The 14,137-nt window shown below is 40.3% G+C and overlaps 1 protein-coding gene across 1 annotated transcript; it reads left to right on the forward strand.

The window, feature by feature from the left end:
* The first annotated feature begins 2,680 nt into the window (after positions 1 to 2,680).
* MTFR2 (mitochondrial fission regulator 2) lies at positions 2,681 to 13,526 on the forward strand. The gene is made up of 9 exons (XM_080390183.1): positions 2,681 to 3,404; positions 3,438 to 3,502; positions 4,097 to 4,228; positions 4,603 to 4,707; positions 4,946 to 5,070; positions 7,067 to 7,284; positions 8,359 to 8,659; positions 10,964 to 11,147; positions 12,676 to 13,526. Exons 2-9 carry the CDS (start codon positions 3,440 to 3,442, stop codon positions 12,772 to 12,774), a joined length of 1,227 nt encoding a protein of 408 aa, XP_080246309.1. The 5' UTR covers positions 2,681 to 3,404; positions 3,438 to 3,439; the 3' UTR covers positions 12,775 to 13,526.
* The last annotated feature ends 611 nt before the right edge of the window (positions 13,527 to 14,137 follow it).

Genomic DNA, 14,137 nt, shown 5'->3' on the forward strand with positions numbered 1-14,137 from the left:
CTGTAGTTTGGTGGGGTTTTTTTTGTTTTTTTTTTTAATGTGGACTTGCCTCTCCAGGTATCTTAAGTCTTTAAATCTTCTGTTACATTTACAGCCTTACATGAAATTGGGGGTGGGGATGGGGGTGTGTGGAGAAACAAAATAATAATAAAAAAACCCAACAAAAATCTCTGAAAATGTGCTTCAGGTGTACTAAACATTTCTATGAAGTGTGAATTCCGTTAGTGCCCTGATAGTACCTTTGTTCAGTATTCCACTTTACAGAATGTGTAGATTTGAAGTTCTGACGCAGTGGTAAAAGTTAGCAAAAGATGTGAGAAATGAGTCTCAACTTTTTTTGACACTGATTTCTAAATAGTCATGCTTCTGGTATTTAAGTAGCCAAAGTGCAGAAGTTGGTCTACAGTTTTTTTGGTTATTTTTTTAAAAAAACAAAACCAGCAAACCCACAAACTTAGTGTAGTGTTAGATATACTTTTGACCTACAGAGTGTTAAGGATAACAGTAATGACTTGAACTACTAGAACAAGGACATTCTAATACAACAAGACTACTTAAATTTCCTTTCTCAAACTGCTATAGATACAGTAAATCTTAAATGTTATATGGAGTTAAAAATGTAGTTCTTAGTTTGCTGTTTGGAATGACATACTGTCTTTCAAAAAAAAAAAAAAAAGGAAAGCTTTGCTTTGGTAGAGATGTTTTTGTATTAAATAACATATGTAACATATCCCTCTTCCTGTCTTTACTGTTAGGGAGTAATGTTGCCTACATTTAAATTAGACACTGGAAGGCAGAAAAACGTAGTACTGTAATCGTAACTTAACTGTAGTTAAGGAAACTGTTTTGGATCGTATGACTCTGCCAGCATCTGTGTGGAAAGGGGAAACAGGAATAATACTTCCCATCCAATAGTAGTTACTAAAGGGTCATTCCTGCTTTATGTTTTAGGAAGTTTAGGCAAACTATTTTGTTGTTGCAATATCTGCTTTTACAGCACATCTTTTAAGAATGGTTCGAAATGTAAACTGATCATTCCTTGACCTTTTAGTAAAGCTCACGCAGACTTTGTGTATATTAAATCAGAATAAGCAAGAAAAGGAACAAAACAAACTTGGCAGCAGTGTCAGAGTCTGTCCTAATGAAGTGAAATAATGTAACATTGGTCTGAAACTAATAAATATGACCAAGATATACTTTAGCTATCATAACCTTAGATATGTGTCATCTAGGTCAAGTTGAAAGTGGATTTGGCGTGGTCTGTGAGTCATAAGGCAAGATAGTTCTTGTGTGATGAAGCAGATTTGAGTTTTCTGCTTCAGTTGTATGTCTGAGGAAATCTAGTGGAGATTGCATTGATAATGATATTTGATCCTGCAGACCTGTCTGTAGGTTAGACCTGCTGTGTGGTGTGCTTATGAACTTTGAAGTTATTCCTGCAGTTCAAAGAAAATCAGACATCTAGTTCACTAGACAGCTGCTCCCCCCCAAAAAAAAAAACCAAAAAACCAACACAAACCCCAAAAAACCCAAACAACAAACCCCAAACAAACACCCAAACAAACCAAAACCAACTAAAAATACTCAGAACTCAGTCGGTATACTGTTAGTCGAGACTGTGTACTCACTCACATCCTCATACTTCCCAGGAAAGATCAGTAGCATTACTCTTTTAACAGTGGGCTGCTACATGGCATTAAAGCTTTCCTGCATTACTTCTGCTGTGCTGGGGCTTCTGAAAAAGAGCTGTTCCTTGGCTTTGATTTGCCTCCAGAGGCAGCATTAAGTCTTAAGCCCTGTGTCAGTTCTTGTTTCTTAAAACTGGCCTTTCACAAAATCCTGTCATTAAGCAGATCCTGCAGGTCCCATCTGTATGTTCAGTGTGTGTGTGTGGACTTAAAGCATTTCTGTATGAGTTCCCAGCTGGCAGTTGTTACGGGGGGTGGTGCAGTCAAACCAAATTGCCTCAGTTTTGCTGTTGCTTTTGAGACCCTGCCTCTTCCTAGCTTTGTGGTGGAACTGTCTGCAGTTGTTCCCAGTTGATTGTGCCAACGTTTCCCCTTCTTTAGCAAGAGAGTGTTGGAGGAGTGCGTGAGAAGTAAATTTTGTTAAGGCAGGTACTGTAGTACAGGTTTTCAGAATATCCATTTAAAAAGTCCTACCCTTCATCTCATCAAGCTTAAATCCTCCTTGGCCCCTAAACCAGCTTTTTGCTGTTACAGTTTGTGTTGCCAAGTACTGTTCCTCCTTTGTGTTTGGTCTTAGAGAATCAATCCAGGTAACAAGTTATGGATAATAGTAACTGCAAGAAAAGGCAGTAACAGTTGCATTGCAACCAAGTTGTTGCAGTTAAAAGATTTTCTTTTGTTTAGGAAGTGATGCTGAGGCACCACCTGTACATGTGAATAAAGAAAAAATCTTAGTTTATGTTAATTTCTTGAAAGCTTCGGTGAAATTGGTGTTACTGGGAACAGTACAGATCTTTGAAAGAGTTCAGAGTTCTGAGCAGGTAACACCAACTGTGTAGCTGGAGGAAAAAGGTCACATTTCTTCTCTTGAGTAGAAGCACTGTCTTTATTTTGCTAAACTACTGGCTTTCTTGAAGTTTTCAAAGTTTCTTAAGCAAAACAGCAGGAATCTTGACAAGCAAGATGGAAAGAGCATGTCTGGTGTCTGGAGCAACATTTCTTATTTTGAAGTCAGCTGAGCTGGGTCAGACATTGTCACGTAGTTGGTGTTCTGAGGATGCTGAAGCCCTGCTGCTATAGTGTCTTAGGAACGAGCTCGTTAAAAGTTTACTGTGTAGAGGACCTAAAACATCTTGTTTCAGTTTAGCTCCTTAACACGAATTCAGTTACGTCCTGTTGCCCCTAATCTGTTTCTTCTGCTGATGTGTGCTGTGTTGCGCTGTCGCATATGCTGAAGTTACATTTTCTCATGACCGGAGTAACTTATATCGTTCTGGTGTATTAAACTGCCACCGTGCGGTATTTCCCCCCCTCCCGACCGCTCTCACCGAGCCCCCCTGAACCCACGGCAGAGGCGCCGGCTCTGGCCCCGGCCCCGCGCAGCCGGCCGCCGGACCCCGCGCAGGGCGGCGTTCAAACGTGCTCCTCTCCCGACACCCCACGCGAGCGCGGTCGCCCTCGCCCCCTTACTGGCTCTGCGCGAAGCGCTGCCTCCTTCCTATTGGCCGGGCTGGCTTTCTGGCCCGCCTCTGCCCCTGATTGGTGCTGCCAGCCGGGGTGCTGCGGATGGGTGGGGGGGCGGCTGCTGCGCCCGTTGGCCGCGGGCTGAGGCGGGCTCGGGGCGGCGTGCGGGCGCTCTCCGCCCGCCAGCGCGGCCCGCGGAGGGGCGAGGGCAGCGGCTCCCACCGGTGAGAAGCCGGCCTGCTGGGGCGGTGACCCATCCCTTCCGCCCCGCCGCGGGCGCGGCGGCCATGGCGCTGGTGCTGGACCTCCTGCGGCGGGTGCTGCAGTACTTCGGCTGGCCGTCCGAGCAGGTGAGGGCCGGGGGCCGGCGGGGCGCCGTCTCCCGCCGGGTGGCGCCCGCAGACCCGCCGGCGCGGGGCGGCCTGGCCGCGGCGGGGGGGGGGGGAGGGGCCGGCACCGCGTTCTTGTGGTGGGACAGCTCGCGCGCGGCTGAGCGTGCCGGTGCCACGGGAGCTGGGTCGGGCCGATCGGACACGCGGCCCTCGGGTGGGATTGCGCGGGGCCCGGGGGCTCCTTGCCCAGAAAATAGAGGGGGGAGAAAAATCCGTGGCGCCAGCTGTTGGTGCCGTACTGCTTTAAGTGAGAGGCTGCGTAACGATTCCCGAGCGGCGGTTGATCCTGTGCTTTCAGAGACCTGGGAGAAGTGCGGAGTGGGCAGCCGGAGGGGTTAACCCGCGCGGTGCCGGGGGGATGCGTGAGCTGCCGTTCGGGGGCGGCCCGTTAGTGACGGGTGTCAGCGGGGCGCTGCCGCAGCCGGCGGTCCTGAGGAACTCCCTCGTTTATTTACGTGAGACCACTGAAGTATCTCTGGGAGTGCTAGTTTGACTGAGCTATCCGGGTCATCTTCTGGTTTCATTGTCGGGAGCTCTTGGTGTTTTTAACAGGCCGTATTTTTGGAAAGCGGCGTGTTTGGCGGCAGCATCAGCCGTGCAATCAGGACGTGCCTTCCCTCAGCAGCCACATCGAGGAGGCGTCTCCAGCAGTTACACGCAGTCGTAAGGAAGTATCAGGTCAAGGTATGTTAAATTTATTTCACTTCTTTACTTTTTTTTTTTTCCCCTCAAGACTTACATAGATGCATATGGTTACTTAAACGTGCACTGTCTCAGGATATCATTAGCTACGTGATGTAGCTGCTACATTCTTTGTTAGCCTTTGTGCCAGTCTAAAATATTCTGGGTACAGGCTGTATCTTGGCACTGTTTTGGAAACAGTTTGTTAAAACCAGTGAAGGCTTCTTTAGGCTTTCAGCTTGCAAAGAGCATTGAAAAGTTAGGTTGACCTAATTGCATTATATTTAATTACATATAACATTAATTTAATAATTTTGATTATAAGAACTGGGGGCTTTGATTTTGCTTCTCAGATTAAAAGGTGTTCTGATTTTTAGGCCATATCTGTTTGCCAAAAGAAGAAATACGGATCTACTCGAAGTGTTGTCCGTAGACTTGGGACAATTCTTTCCTTAGAGCCCTACCCAAGACCTTATTTTCAAGTAAGTGATTTATTGTTGTACATATGTTTCAACTATTTAGATTTTTTAGGTTCTTAATTTACCAGTAGCTTTGCTGTTCTTTTTAGCTTGTGTAACTTGTGCATTGCATCCCTTAAGCTTACTTTTGTCAACTTGCTTACAGGACTACATAAAAATTCCTTTTGCTGAGGCAGAGCTTTCAGTATGTGCTGAATTTGGTTTCTTTTTATACTTTGTTGTTGTTGTTGTTTGCTTTTAGCTTGTTCAAGAGCCAAGTCCATTGGGTTATGACGAACAAAGCACAGCTCCAGGTCTTGTAGCTCCATCGCTTGCTGATGTCCTGTGGGTGGCAAATGGTGAGGGACAAGCGTTTACTAGACTTAAGTAAGTGAAAGTATAAAAAGGGCTAATAGAAGTAACTTACGTGTTCTGTTCTTTTCGGTATGTGGTGTGTGGTTTGTGTTTTTCTTTTTTCTTAGCCCTTTCCAGCATTCCAGCTAAACCAACCCTGGAGGCATTTTGGTTTTTCTTGGGGGGCAGTTCCTCTTCACCTGGAAATTCTTGTTATGTAATGTATTCTTAACTGAAAGATTTCTGAAATTGAGTCCCCTCTTTTCCTAATGTCATGTCAGATGCATTACTGGTATTTTGATTTGGTTTCACTCACAAAGTCTTTTGTGAGAGCAGGAGTTTAAGGGAAGCTTGGGTATTGCAACATACCATAAGATTATGCTTATCTTTATCCTTTTAGTTTGCAGCTATTTTGATAAACTTTATAAAGGGGAAAACAAGAAAAAACATCTGTCTCCTTTTGACTTTTGATTGCTACAGTGCTGTGCGTGTAAATGTTGATGGTTGCTTTGAAGGAAAGAAAGACGTAATTTCTTTAATTTAAGCTTTTGTTGAATATAGTTTATATGATATTTTTTTTCTAACTTTTAAAGTTATAAAATATTACAAGTACTGTGAAATAACAAATGATCCCGAAACTTGCAGACACAAATAGTATACAAGTCTTGTCTTCCTCACCCCCCCACCCCAAGAAGTAGAAAGCTGTCTTACTGTTCCTCTAAAGTATCAGTTCAAACTCAGAGGATAAGTCAGAGAGCCAGAACCAAGATTAAAATTTGGACACTTGTGTTGTCTTATACTACATCTGTATTGGACAATGTAATTTTGCTTCATATTGTACTGTATTTATCTGCGATCTTTGTGCTGTCTGCTGGTAATGAAACTACAAGATATGGATGAGTTCAAGTTATGCACTTTTTATTAGAGAAGTTGTAGTTGTGTTTTGTCTAATGATTCATGAGTTGTTACTGTTGAATTGCTGAGCTTTTTTTGCAACAGCTGTTAAAATACTGGAAGAATAAAAATATTGTTAAAAGGAACCGCGGCCTGGTTTTGTCTTGCTTGTGCTATTCTTTAGCCAGTCTGATTCACAGATCCATGAAAGTTCATTCTTTCGTTGTTTCTATTCTTTCTTCCTCCTCCTCCTCCTCCTCTCCTGGCTCTGCGGAATGTTTTTCAAGAACAAGTATTGCAATTGATACCTTCTCCTTCTGAGCCAGTGTGAATAGCAAGGGGTTTTGGCAAATTGGAAAGCAATGCTGCAGGTCTGATTTGAAGTAAAAGGATGATTAATATAAGGGAAAAGTTTCAATCAAAACTTATTACATCTTGATTAAACGAAGTAAATTTTATTCTTTGTTTCATGATGAATGTATGATAGTTTGAGTTTACACTCATTCTGTATTATAAGGTTATTTCTGCTGGCATAGACATGAAACAATTTCTAAAATTAAAACCTGAGACTTGTAGCTCAATTTCTAATGCAGTCTGTTCATATGTAACTTACAGAAGATTAGGTTCTTACTCTGTAAGTGTGTATTAAAATTCATTATTATTCCTCAGGATATTTTCTGGGAGGTTGCATCCTCTTTGCTGCTTGCAATGTTCATCTTGCAGAGCTCGATAAGTGACCAAAATTTGTGAAGCCTAATTGAGAGATCATTATTCTTTGACTCTCTTGCCTTTCATATCCACTGTTTCAAGTAGAGAGGAGAAAGAGACATCTTTGTGGTGTCAGTCTAATAGTTATTGAATAATAACAATCTGATGTTATTATCCTACCTATAATTATCTCTGAGTAAATTATCTGACTATTTTTTTATGATGACTCTTTAAGGATCTGCATCGTACTGGAGCAAAGGGAGACTTAAAATATTTTTAAGGTTATGAGTAGTTACAGTGTAAAGTTATCTTAAATAGTTTGCAAATTTATGTCTTGCTGGATGTTGATAACTTGCTTGAACAGTAAGTTTTGAGAATTCCATTGTTGGCTGAGCCTTTTGAAACTGTGTCTTTTGTTGCTTTCTAGAACTGAATTATGGAGAAAAGAAGAAAGTACAGCTCGGCGTGACGTATGTCCATCTACGGACTCAGCACAGAGTGCTCCAAAAAACAGTACACAAAAAGACAGTCTTGTTGATCAAGCAGCACTCCAGAAAATTTCTGCACTTGAACGTGAGCTAACCTTTCTTCGTGCTCAGATTGCTGCGATTGTTTCAGCGCAGACATTGGGAGGCATTCCATCAAGTAAGCCCTTCTGGTTTGAAGCAAACCAGTTTTTTTCCTTTAGAGTTCCTGTTCACAGTTTGCCATGTCTGATAGAGAACATCTTTAACTTCTCTGACTGAAGTTATGTCAACTAAATTTACAGAATATAGTGTTTTGTTTCTCGTTTCAGTATTTGGTGCTAATCTTTCCCCATTCCCCCCATCTATTTTGTGGCCTGTGTCAATTTCAAATGCAGTTGATCCTAAGCGATCTTTATGCTCATTTCCCTGTTTGTGAAGGAGCATAGTAACAGCGCTATCCGTAGGCTACTGATTACTGTATAAAAAAATTGCAGACTATTAATTATCTCTTTTGGGTTTTGTTCTGTTTCTGACAAGTTATCAAAATAGTGGATAGAAAAAGTATTCTAAGTCAGGTTTGAGCTTTGACAAAGAAGTGCTGCAAATAGATATGTCACTAGAGTATCAAAGATAGCTGGTCTCCAATGTGAACAACTTCTTACCCTCCACCCCCCCCGCCAAAGTTTTGAGGTTTTGATTGCCTTGCAGACTGACCCAACTGTGGTTGTGGTTGTAGAAATACTTGGACTGGTGAGAGGCAGTTACTTTTGTGTGGCATTGTGAGGCACCTTTGTGATTCAGTTAGCGGTTCTGTTGGCTCTTATTTTGTCTCTTCTCCATTGCACTCAGTATTGTAGTCTATTTTATGTGTTTTGTGGTTATCTTTGCTTTTGCTTCATGTGGATTATTCTAGCGTTCAGACCGTTGAGAATGAACTGTAAGTAGTAGCAGGCTGCTTTGCTGTTGGAGTGCTGCTCCACAGATTTATCTAGTGCTTAAATTGAAGACACAAATGGGTAAAATCAGAGCAGCACAAGACACCTCAGATTCATTATTTTGTGTGGTTAAGTTTTTCTTTGTTTTGAATATAATTGTTCTGTGATATAATGTATGAGATGTGTAAGAAAGTGCTTTAAGAGGTGTCTTGTCTTGACAAAATTTGAGTAATCCTACATGTTGCTTAATATTGTTAATTGTGAAGGTATACTGACTAAAAATAAAATTATTATTTTTCTTTTATAACTGCATACAGAAGCTTTTAAAACATTCAGCACTCCAGATGGATTTTACCCAGTGCCAGCCATGACTTCTACACCATTGTCCATCTCTCACAATCACTTTGTAATTCCCTCACCCCCTCCACTTCCTTCTGGTGTACCATCTGGTGTCGATGCTAGTAATTCGGCAGTTGAACTTATAAAGCAACGTCGTGCTGCAAGGAATGGTGGTTCAACTACAGCTGATAGTGCTGATCACCAGAGGGCAAAGAACGTTCCTAGTATGATGGATGTTTTGAAAGACCTAAACAAAGTTCAGTTGCGAACTACTGAGAGGTAGGTTGAATTGAATGTGTATCTGAGTAAGCCGTGATTCTGTGAGCACTGGGGCTCTGAAGTAGCACTGGAGAGCACCAATGTGAAACAACATTTAGTGACCAGCTACTGCTGACAAGCTTAAGTTGGCAATTTCTAAGCTCACAGCTTGGTGTGTGAGATATTTCTGACATGGCTTTTAGATACATTTAAAATGTGCAAAATAACACAGCATGTGATACTCATAAACTAGTCTGTTGCTTTGGTATACAAATCTCAGGTTGGTGTGGGGAGGTGAGTGTGTTGCTGTCAGCAGATTGGTTACAAAATTGGGTACACATCACAGGAATTTGATCTGAACAAATAAACTTTTTGGATTTACTGTGAAAGGACAAATCCTTGGGGAAACGTTGGAAAACTACTGTTAGTATACCCAAAATATCCTGGTCCTAGCTTTGAGGTATTAAAGAAAATACATGCTGTGTCTTTTATTGAAAATGTTTTGTAAATTTGTATTTCAATAGTGCAGTTAGATTGTAAATATTTTTACTGCTCTATTGTTTTGATGGTAAGCACAGCTGAAATGTTACAAAAATGCATTACTGAAGACTGCAGTACCTCTTTGGTACACTTTGGACAGTGTTGCTCTGCTGTGCCAGGTGTAATAGAGGTTGTCAGATATCTTTCTGAACTTCTTGAGTTGCAAAATTATATAAGAACATTTGAGTCTATAATGAATATTTGGAACTCTTAATGTGGGAAGAATGTCACTTACCAAACCTTAAATCATTCTTTTTTCAGCATTTTCTTAACTGTGAGCTTTATCCCTGAAAATACCTAGTGCAAGTCTTGGGCAAATTATCTATGTGCAACTCTAAAGCATATCTTTACATTTTTTATGACATTTTTGCAGTAAATAAAGCAAATATAAGGATTTACCTAGGTGCACTTTATATGTGTTTTCTTTTATATAATTCCATGTATAGTGAGTGAAGAAAGTGCAATGTTCAGGTTGACAGTTTTAACAACCATTATGTTAAGCAGAGGCGTGATTAGTCGGACATGGTAAGTGTGTGTCCAAAAATGCTTTCTGGATTTAGGCATCTACCTGTATTCTGAAGGTAGGATTTAACTGAATAATGGATTTATGTTGTTGGAGGGAGTAATGATGATTAAAATTGCTATAATCTTTCAGGCAGCAGTCTGACAGTAGTTTAATGTGTGCACTGTAAAGGGAAGACCTCTGCTCTCAGAAGCTGAGAGCCTGAGTATCTCAGTTTCTACCACCCAAGCACCAGCTTACACATTAGGCAAGTGCTCTAACAGCTTGATTTTATAGGAAGGGTGAACTCAATCCTTTCAGGTTTCGTGTTAAATGATATCTGCTGTAACTGCCAGACTTTGAACTTGGTGCTGTCAGTGTGCATTAATAGCTACAATTCACTGGCCTGGAGATAGCACTTCACTATCAGAAGTCTAGTTTTTTTTTTCTTTTTCTAATATCTAAAGGGTTAGGAAGTTTTTCTTATGATTTATTTTCTGGGGCTAGTTACCGAGTTCCGTATTTATGATGGGTTTTGGGGTGCGGGTGCTGTTTTGATCTGACGTATCTGCTATCTTTTGATTTGTGTTTTAATTTAGAAAAATTGTTATCAAATTAAAAACTACTTCTTAAATTTTGCTTATAAAATTTTCATATTTGGGTGCTTGGCTGCTCACTTGGAGGGGAAAGAACTGTCTTTGAAGCCTTTGTGCCAAATCTGATGATAATTTTTTGTCTTATAATGAAAATTGAGTTGTGTGGCTTATAAATGGGGCTTTGTGGTCACCTGGCTGCATATTTGACTTAAATGAAGTGGTGATTTTCTTTAAATATAATTGCTCTAAAGAATTTTGTAAGTTTGTTCTTGCTCACGTGACCATAGAAAGACATATTGTTCCAAAATTAAAATCGATGGTTTTAATCAAATTATGTTCATCATGGTTATGGGAGATTCTCACTAACTTAATATAACTTATAAATGAGACCTGCTATGAAAACTGCATATTTTGATGTTTTTTCCTCATTATTTATTTTCAATACTTCCATACTTTGTGTTGATTTATTGCCATTTTTCTTTATGGTACAGCACCAAGTTGTATTTTCAAGCTAAGAATCTGTCTGACAAAGTTGTTGGGTGTACTTCTATTAGTCCTGTCTGGTGAATTGCTGTAAAGTAACAGCAGCACTATTTGTGTAATCAGGGTTTTATAGGATAAGGGTGGATGCAGAAGTCACTCAGTACAGAACTGGGGGCAGGAGACAATAATTTTCTCTTTTTCTAGGTCACCTGGAGGTACTCCACTTTCTAGACCCAAAAAGAGGCAAAGTTCAGACTGGGATCCAGTTGCTGTACTAACTCATGCACTACAGCAGAAATTTGCACATAAAAATTATGAAGACGATTCCCTGGACAAAGAAAATCAATCTTTTGATAGCTCCCCATTTTCTAGTCCAGAGATCCCACTGGTATGTTTTTATATGAGAATGTGGTTTTATAGTCTCAAAGTGACTGCAGTTCTCGTGGATAGCTGCGGAATTTTCACAACTCTACAACATCTCTACCATGTTTTTAAACCATTAGCCTTGCTAGTTGCTTTTTTCAAGTATAATCAAGGCAGAGAACCTCAAAGGTTAATTATTTTGGGTGGATTTAGACTGGTAAATACACTTCTAGATGTGCCAAGAGGAAAAACTTGGAAGACTGTCTTAAAAAATTCAGCTCGTAGTTGATTGAGCTATGGACATTTGCTTGATGGTAATTGGCAGAGGCATCCATGCATGGGAAGTGTGTGTCCAGTTAGCAATAGTAACTACTTACTGACTAATTTTATATATAAAAGATGCTACGAAGGTACAGAGAGATCTGACTAACACATGCTATGTATTCAGAAATGCAAATGAAAGCATTGGCTATAATGTTTTTCTCTGAGGTAGCATTATTTCCACACAGTTTGCATCTTTATCCAGAATGAGATGCAATTCTGAATGCTGTTGCAAAGCCCATGAAAAATACAGTTTTTGCTATGAACCAGAAAAGTGCGGTAGACGGAGCCATTGGACTAAGGTGATTCCGAGCGCTGGTTTCTGTAGAGCAGCCTGTGCATGCTACTTCAACATACGCAGTTCAGCAGTGTTGTTGGTTATTTGTTAGTCTTCCATAAACATCAGAACTACTTAGATGAGATGGATAGAAATAGGTGGCAGTAACTTAAACTGTGCTTCTCTGCTTAGCAATTCTATCTTTTTATCCTAAGAGTGAGATAAAGCTTTGGGGTTGTGGCATTTGTTAGCCTAATGAAAACACAAAACATGGAAATCCAGATGTTTTTTTGAAGTCTGCTGCTTATATGCGTGGCTGGCTGCTTGGCTGAAAACTAAGGTGCATGTTTCTATTTCTAACTGTAATTTTTTTTTTTTCAGCTGCGTGAGGATTTTGCAGGCAAAATGTAGGATATATTTGGCAGACTAGTGAGCCAACAGTTCTCATGCAGTCTTAGTAAATTTCCCTGTTGACTATTTTTTTTTTTCTTCCCCTAAAGGAAAAATTAGAAACTTAAAAATAGCCAGGCTTGCATTTTGGATGCTGCAGACCATTGCATTGCATAGCTGACATACCTGATCGTAGATACAAAGATCAAAGTTAGATCCTAGAACAGCTTGTTTATGGAGTAACTGTTGTTCCAGGATCTAACAGCTGAATTACAAAGTCCTGGAAGCGAGACTGCTTAAGGCTAGCATATGCAGGAGTAGATACAGAAAGGTGGTCTGTTTCTAGTTAAAGCAGAATAATTTCATGAGCTTGTAATCAAGCCTCTAATTGTTTACCCTTGAGTGTTTTGAGCAATAACTGTACTTAAAGCAATTCCACAGGCTTTCTATTTTATTCATCCTATGTTAAAGAAGCATGACAAATCTTCCAAACTGTTTTTATTGTAAACAATCCAATTCAGTTGTCTTGGGTATAATTTTGTTTAACTGCATCCCTGTTCCGCAGGTTGGACGTTGCAGTCTGAAACCAAATGCAAAATCTAGACTTACAAGAACTGATGAAGTTAAACAGGTACCAACGTGGAAAGTGAGAGCTCATATTTAACTGATGGAGGCTTCTGAGGAAACTTCATTGCGTGTGTAAGTGGCAGGTCCACTCGGAAACTGCTGTAAGGTGCTGTAATGTGTTCTAGAACATCTCTCCTATGCTATTGAAGTTTGGGTGTTGTTTGGTTTGCAAAATGGCCTCTTTCTTCTCCTTAGTTTTCCAGCAGACAAACTTGTGAGTGTGATGCTTTTATGAGAAGCACAGAACCAAAAGGAACCTTTAATGATATGGAACAGTGTGTTTGAAACCTGGGAAATGCAGGAAAGAAGTGTATGTGAAAGAAAAATAATTATTGGTGTGGCAGCTGAGGCATGCACTCTGTGTGCTCCAGTGTAAATAATGAGGAAGCATAAACTTTTTGTTAGTGTGTTATATGTAAACTGACTGTATATAATGGTAGCTAATACTGTTTCATTAGAATGGTATAGTTGCCTCAGTTTTCTCTGCAGTTTGCTGATGCAAGTCTGTGTTCCATTTGCAAACAGTATTGTAATTTATTTCGGGTCAGTAGGTGAACTTTTATGTGTTTGAAACTTTGTTCTGCTGTAAGTAAACTGCAGGCTGTCTGTTAAATGCCTGTTAACATGGGGGAGTTGTTCTGAGATTAATAAAAGCTTGTAGAGAGATCTGCTAGTACATAGTCTAAATTCCACAAGTAAACAAACGTCAACTCCCTCCTTGGCTTCTCCATTTGAAGTCTGTTTTGTTCACAAGAGTTTATAAAATAAAATTTCCTTTGTATCACCAGATGTGTGTGGTGGTGGCATTTTGTGTTGCAAACTAACTTTTTTTTGTATCCTAAGAACTGACCATATTAGACAGCTTCTTAAATTGTGTTATTTAAATTAATTAAAATAAAGCTTACATTTTGCTTGCCAGAGTACTTGATGGAGGAGTCCCTTAGTGACAAATTTTTTATGATCCACTGCTTACAATAGCTGCCTTCATTTAATCTTTTGACCCTAATGTGTTGTCATGCTTTGACCTCATCTGGCAACTAAGTACCACTCGGCTGCTTGCTTGCTTCCCTACCCCCACAGTGGAATGGGGAGGAGAATTGGAAAAAAGATAAAATTCATGGTTTGAGGTAAGAACAGTTTAATAATTGAAATAAAATCTAGTAATATTAATGGTATTGAAAAGGAGATAGAAATAAAACCCAAAAGAAAAGAGACCGGAACACAAATGATGCACAATAGAATTGCTCACCACCTGCTGACTGATGCCCAGCCAGCCCTGAAGCAGTGATCACCCCTGGCCAGTTCCCCCAGTTTATATACTGAGCATGATGTCCTATTGTATGGAATATCCCTTTGGCTAGTTCAGGTCAGCTGTCCTGGCTGTGTCCTGCCCCAATTTC

The sequence above is a fragment of the Falco punctatus genome (assembly GCF_963210335.1).
Source record: "Falco punctatus genome assembly, chromosome: 5".
Taxonomy (NCBI): domain Eukaryota; kingdom Metazoa; phylum Chordata; class Aves; order Falconiformes; family Falconidae; genus Falco; species Falco punctatus.

Excerpts from the sequence above, each read along its gene's own strand:
- MTFR2 (XM_080390183.1), top strand. The coding sequence starts at position 3,440 with ATGGCGCTGGTGCTGGACCTCCTGCGGCGGGTGCTGCAGTACTTCGGC. Across the intron at positions 5,071-7,066 it reads CAAGCGTTTACTAGACTTAA|AACTGAATTATGGAGAAAAG; the intron begins GTAAGTGAAAGT and ends GTTGCTTTCTAG. Across the intron at positions 11,148-12,675 it reads CTAGTCCAGAGATCCCACTG|GTTGGACGTTGCAGTCTGAA; the intron begins GTATGTTTTTAT and ends CCTGTTCCGCAG.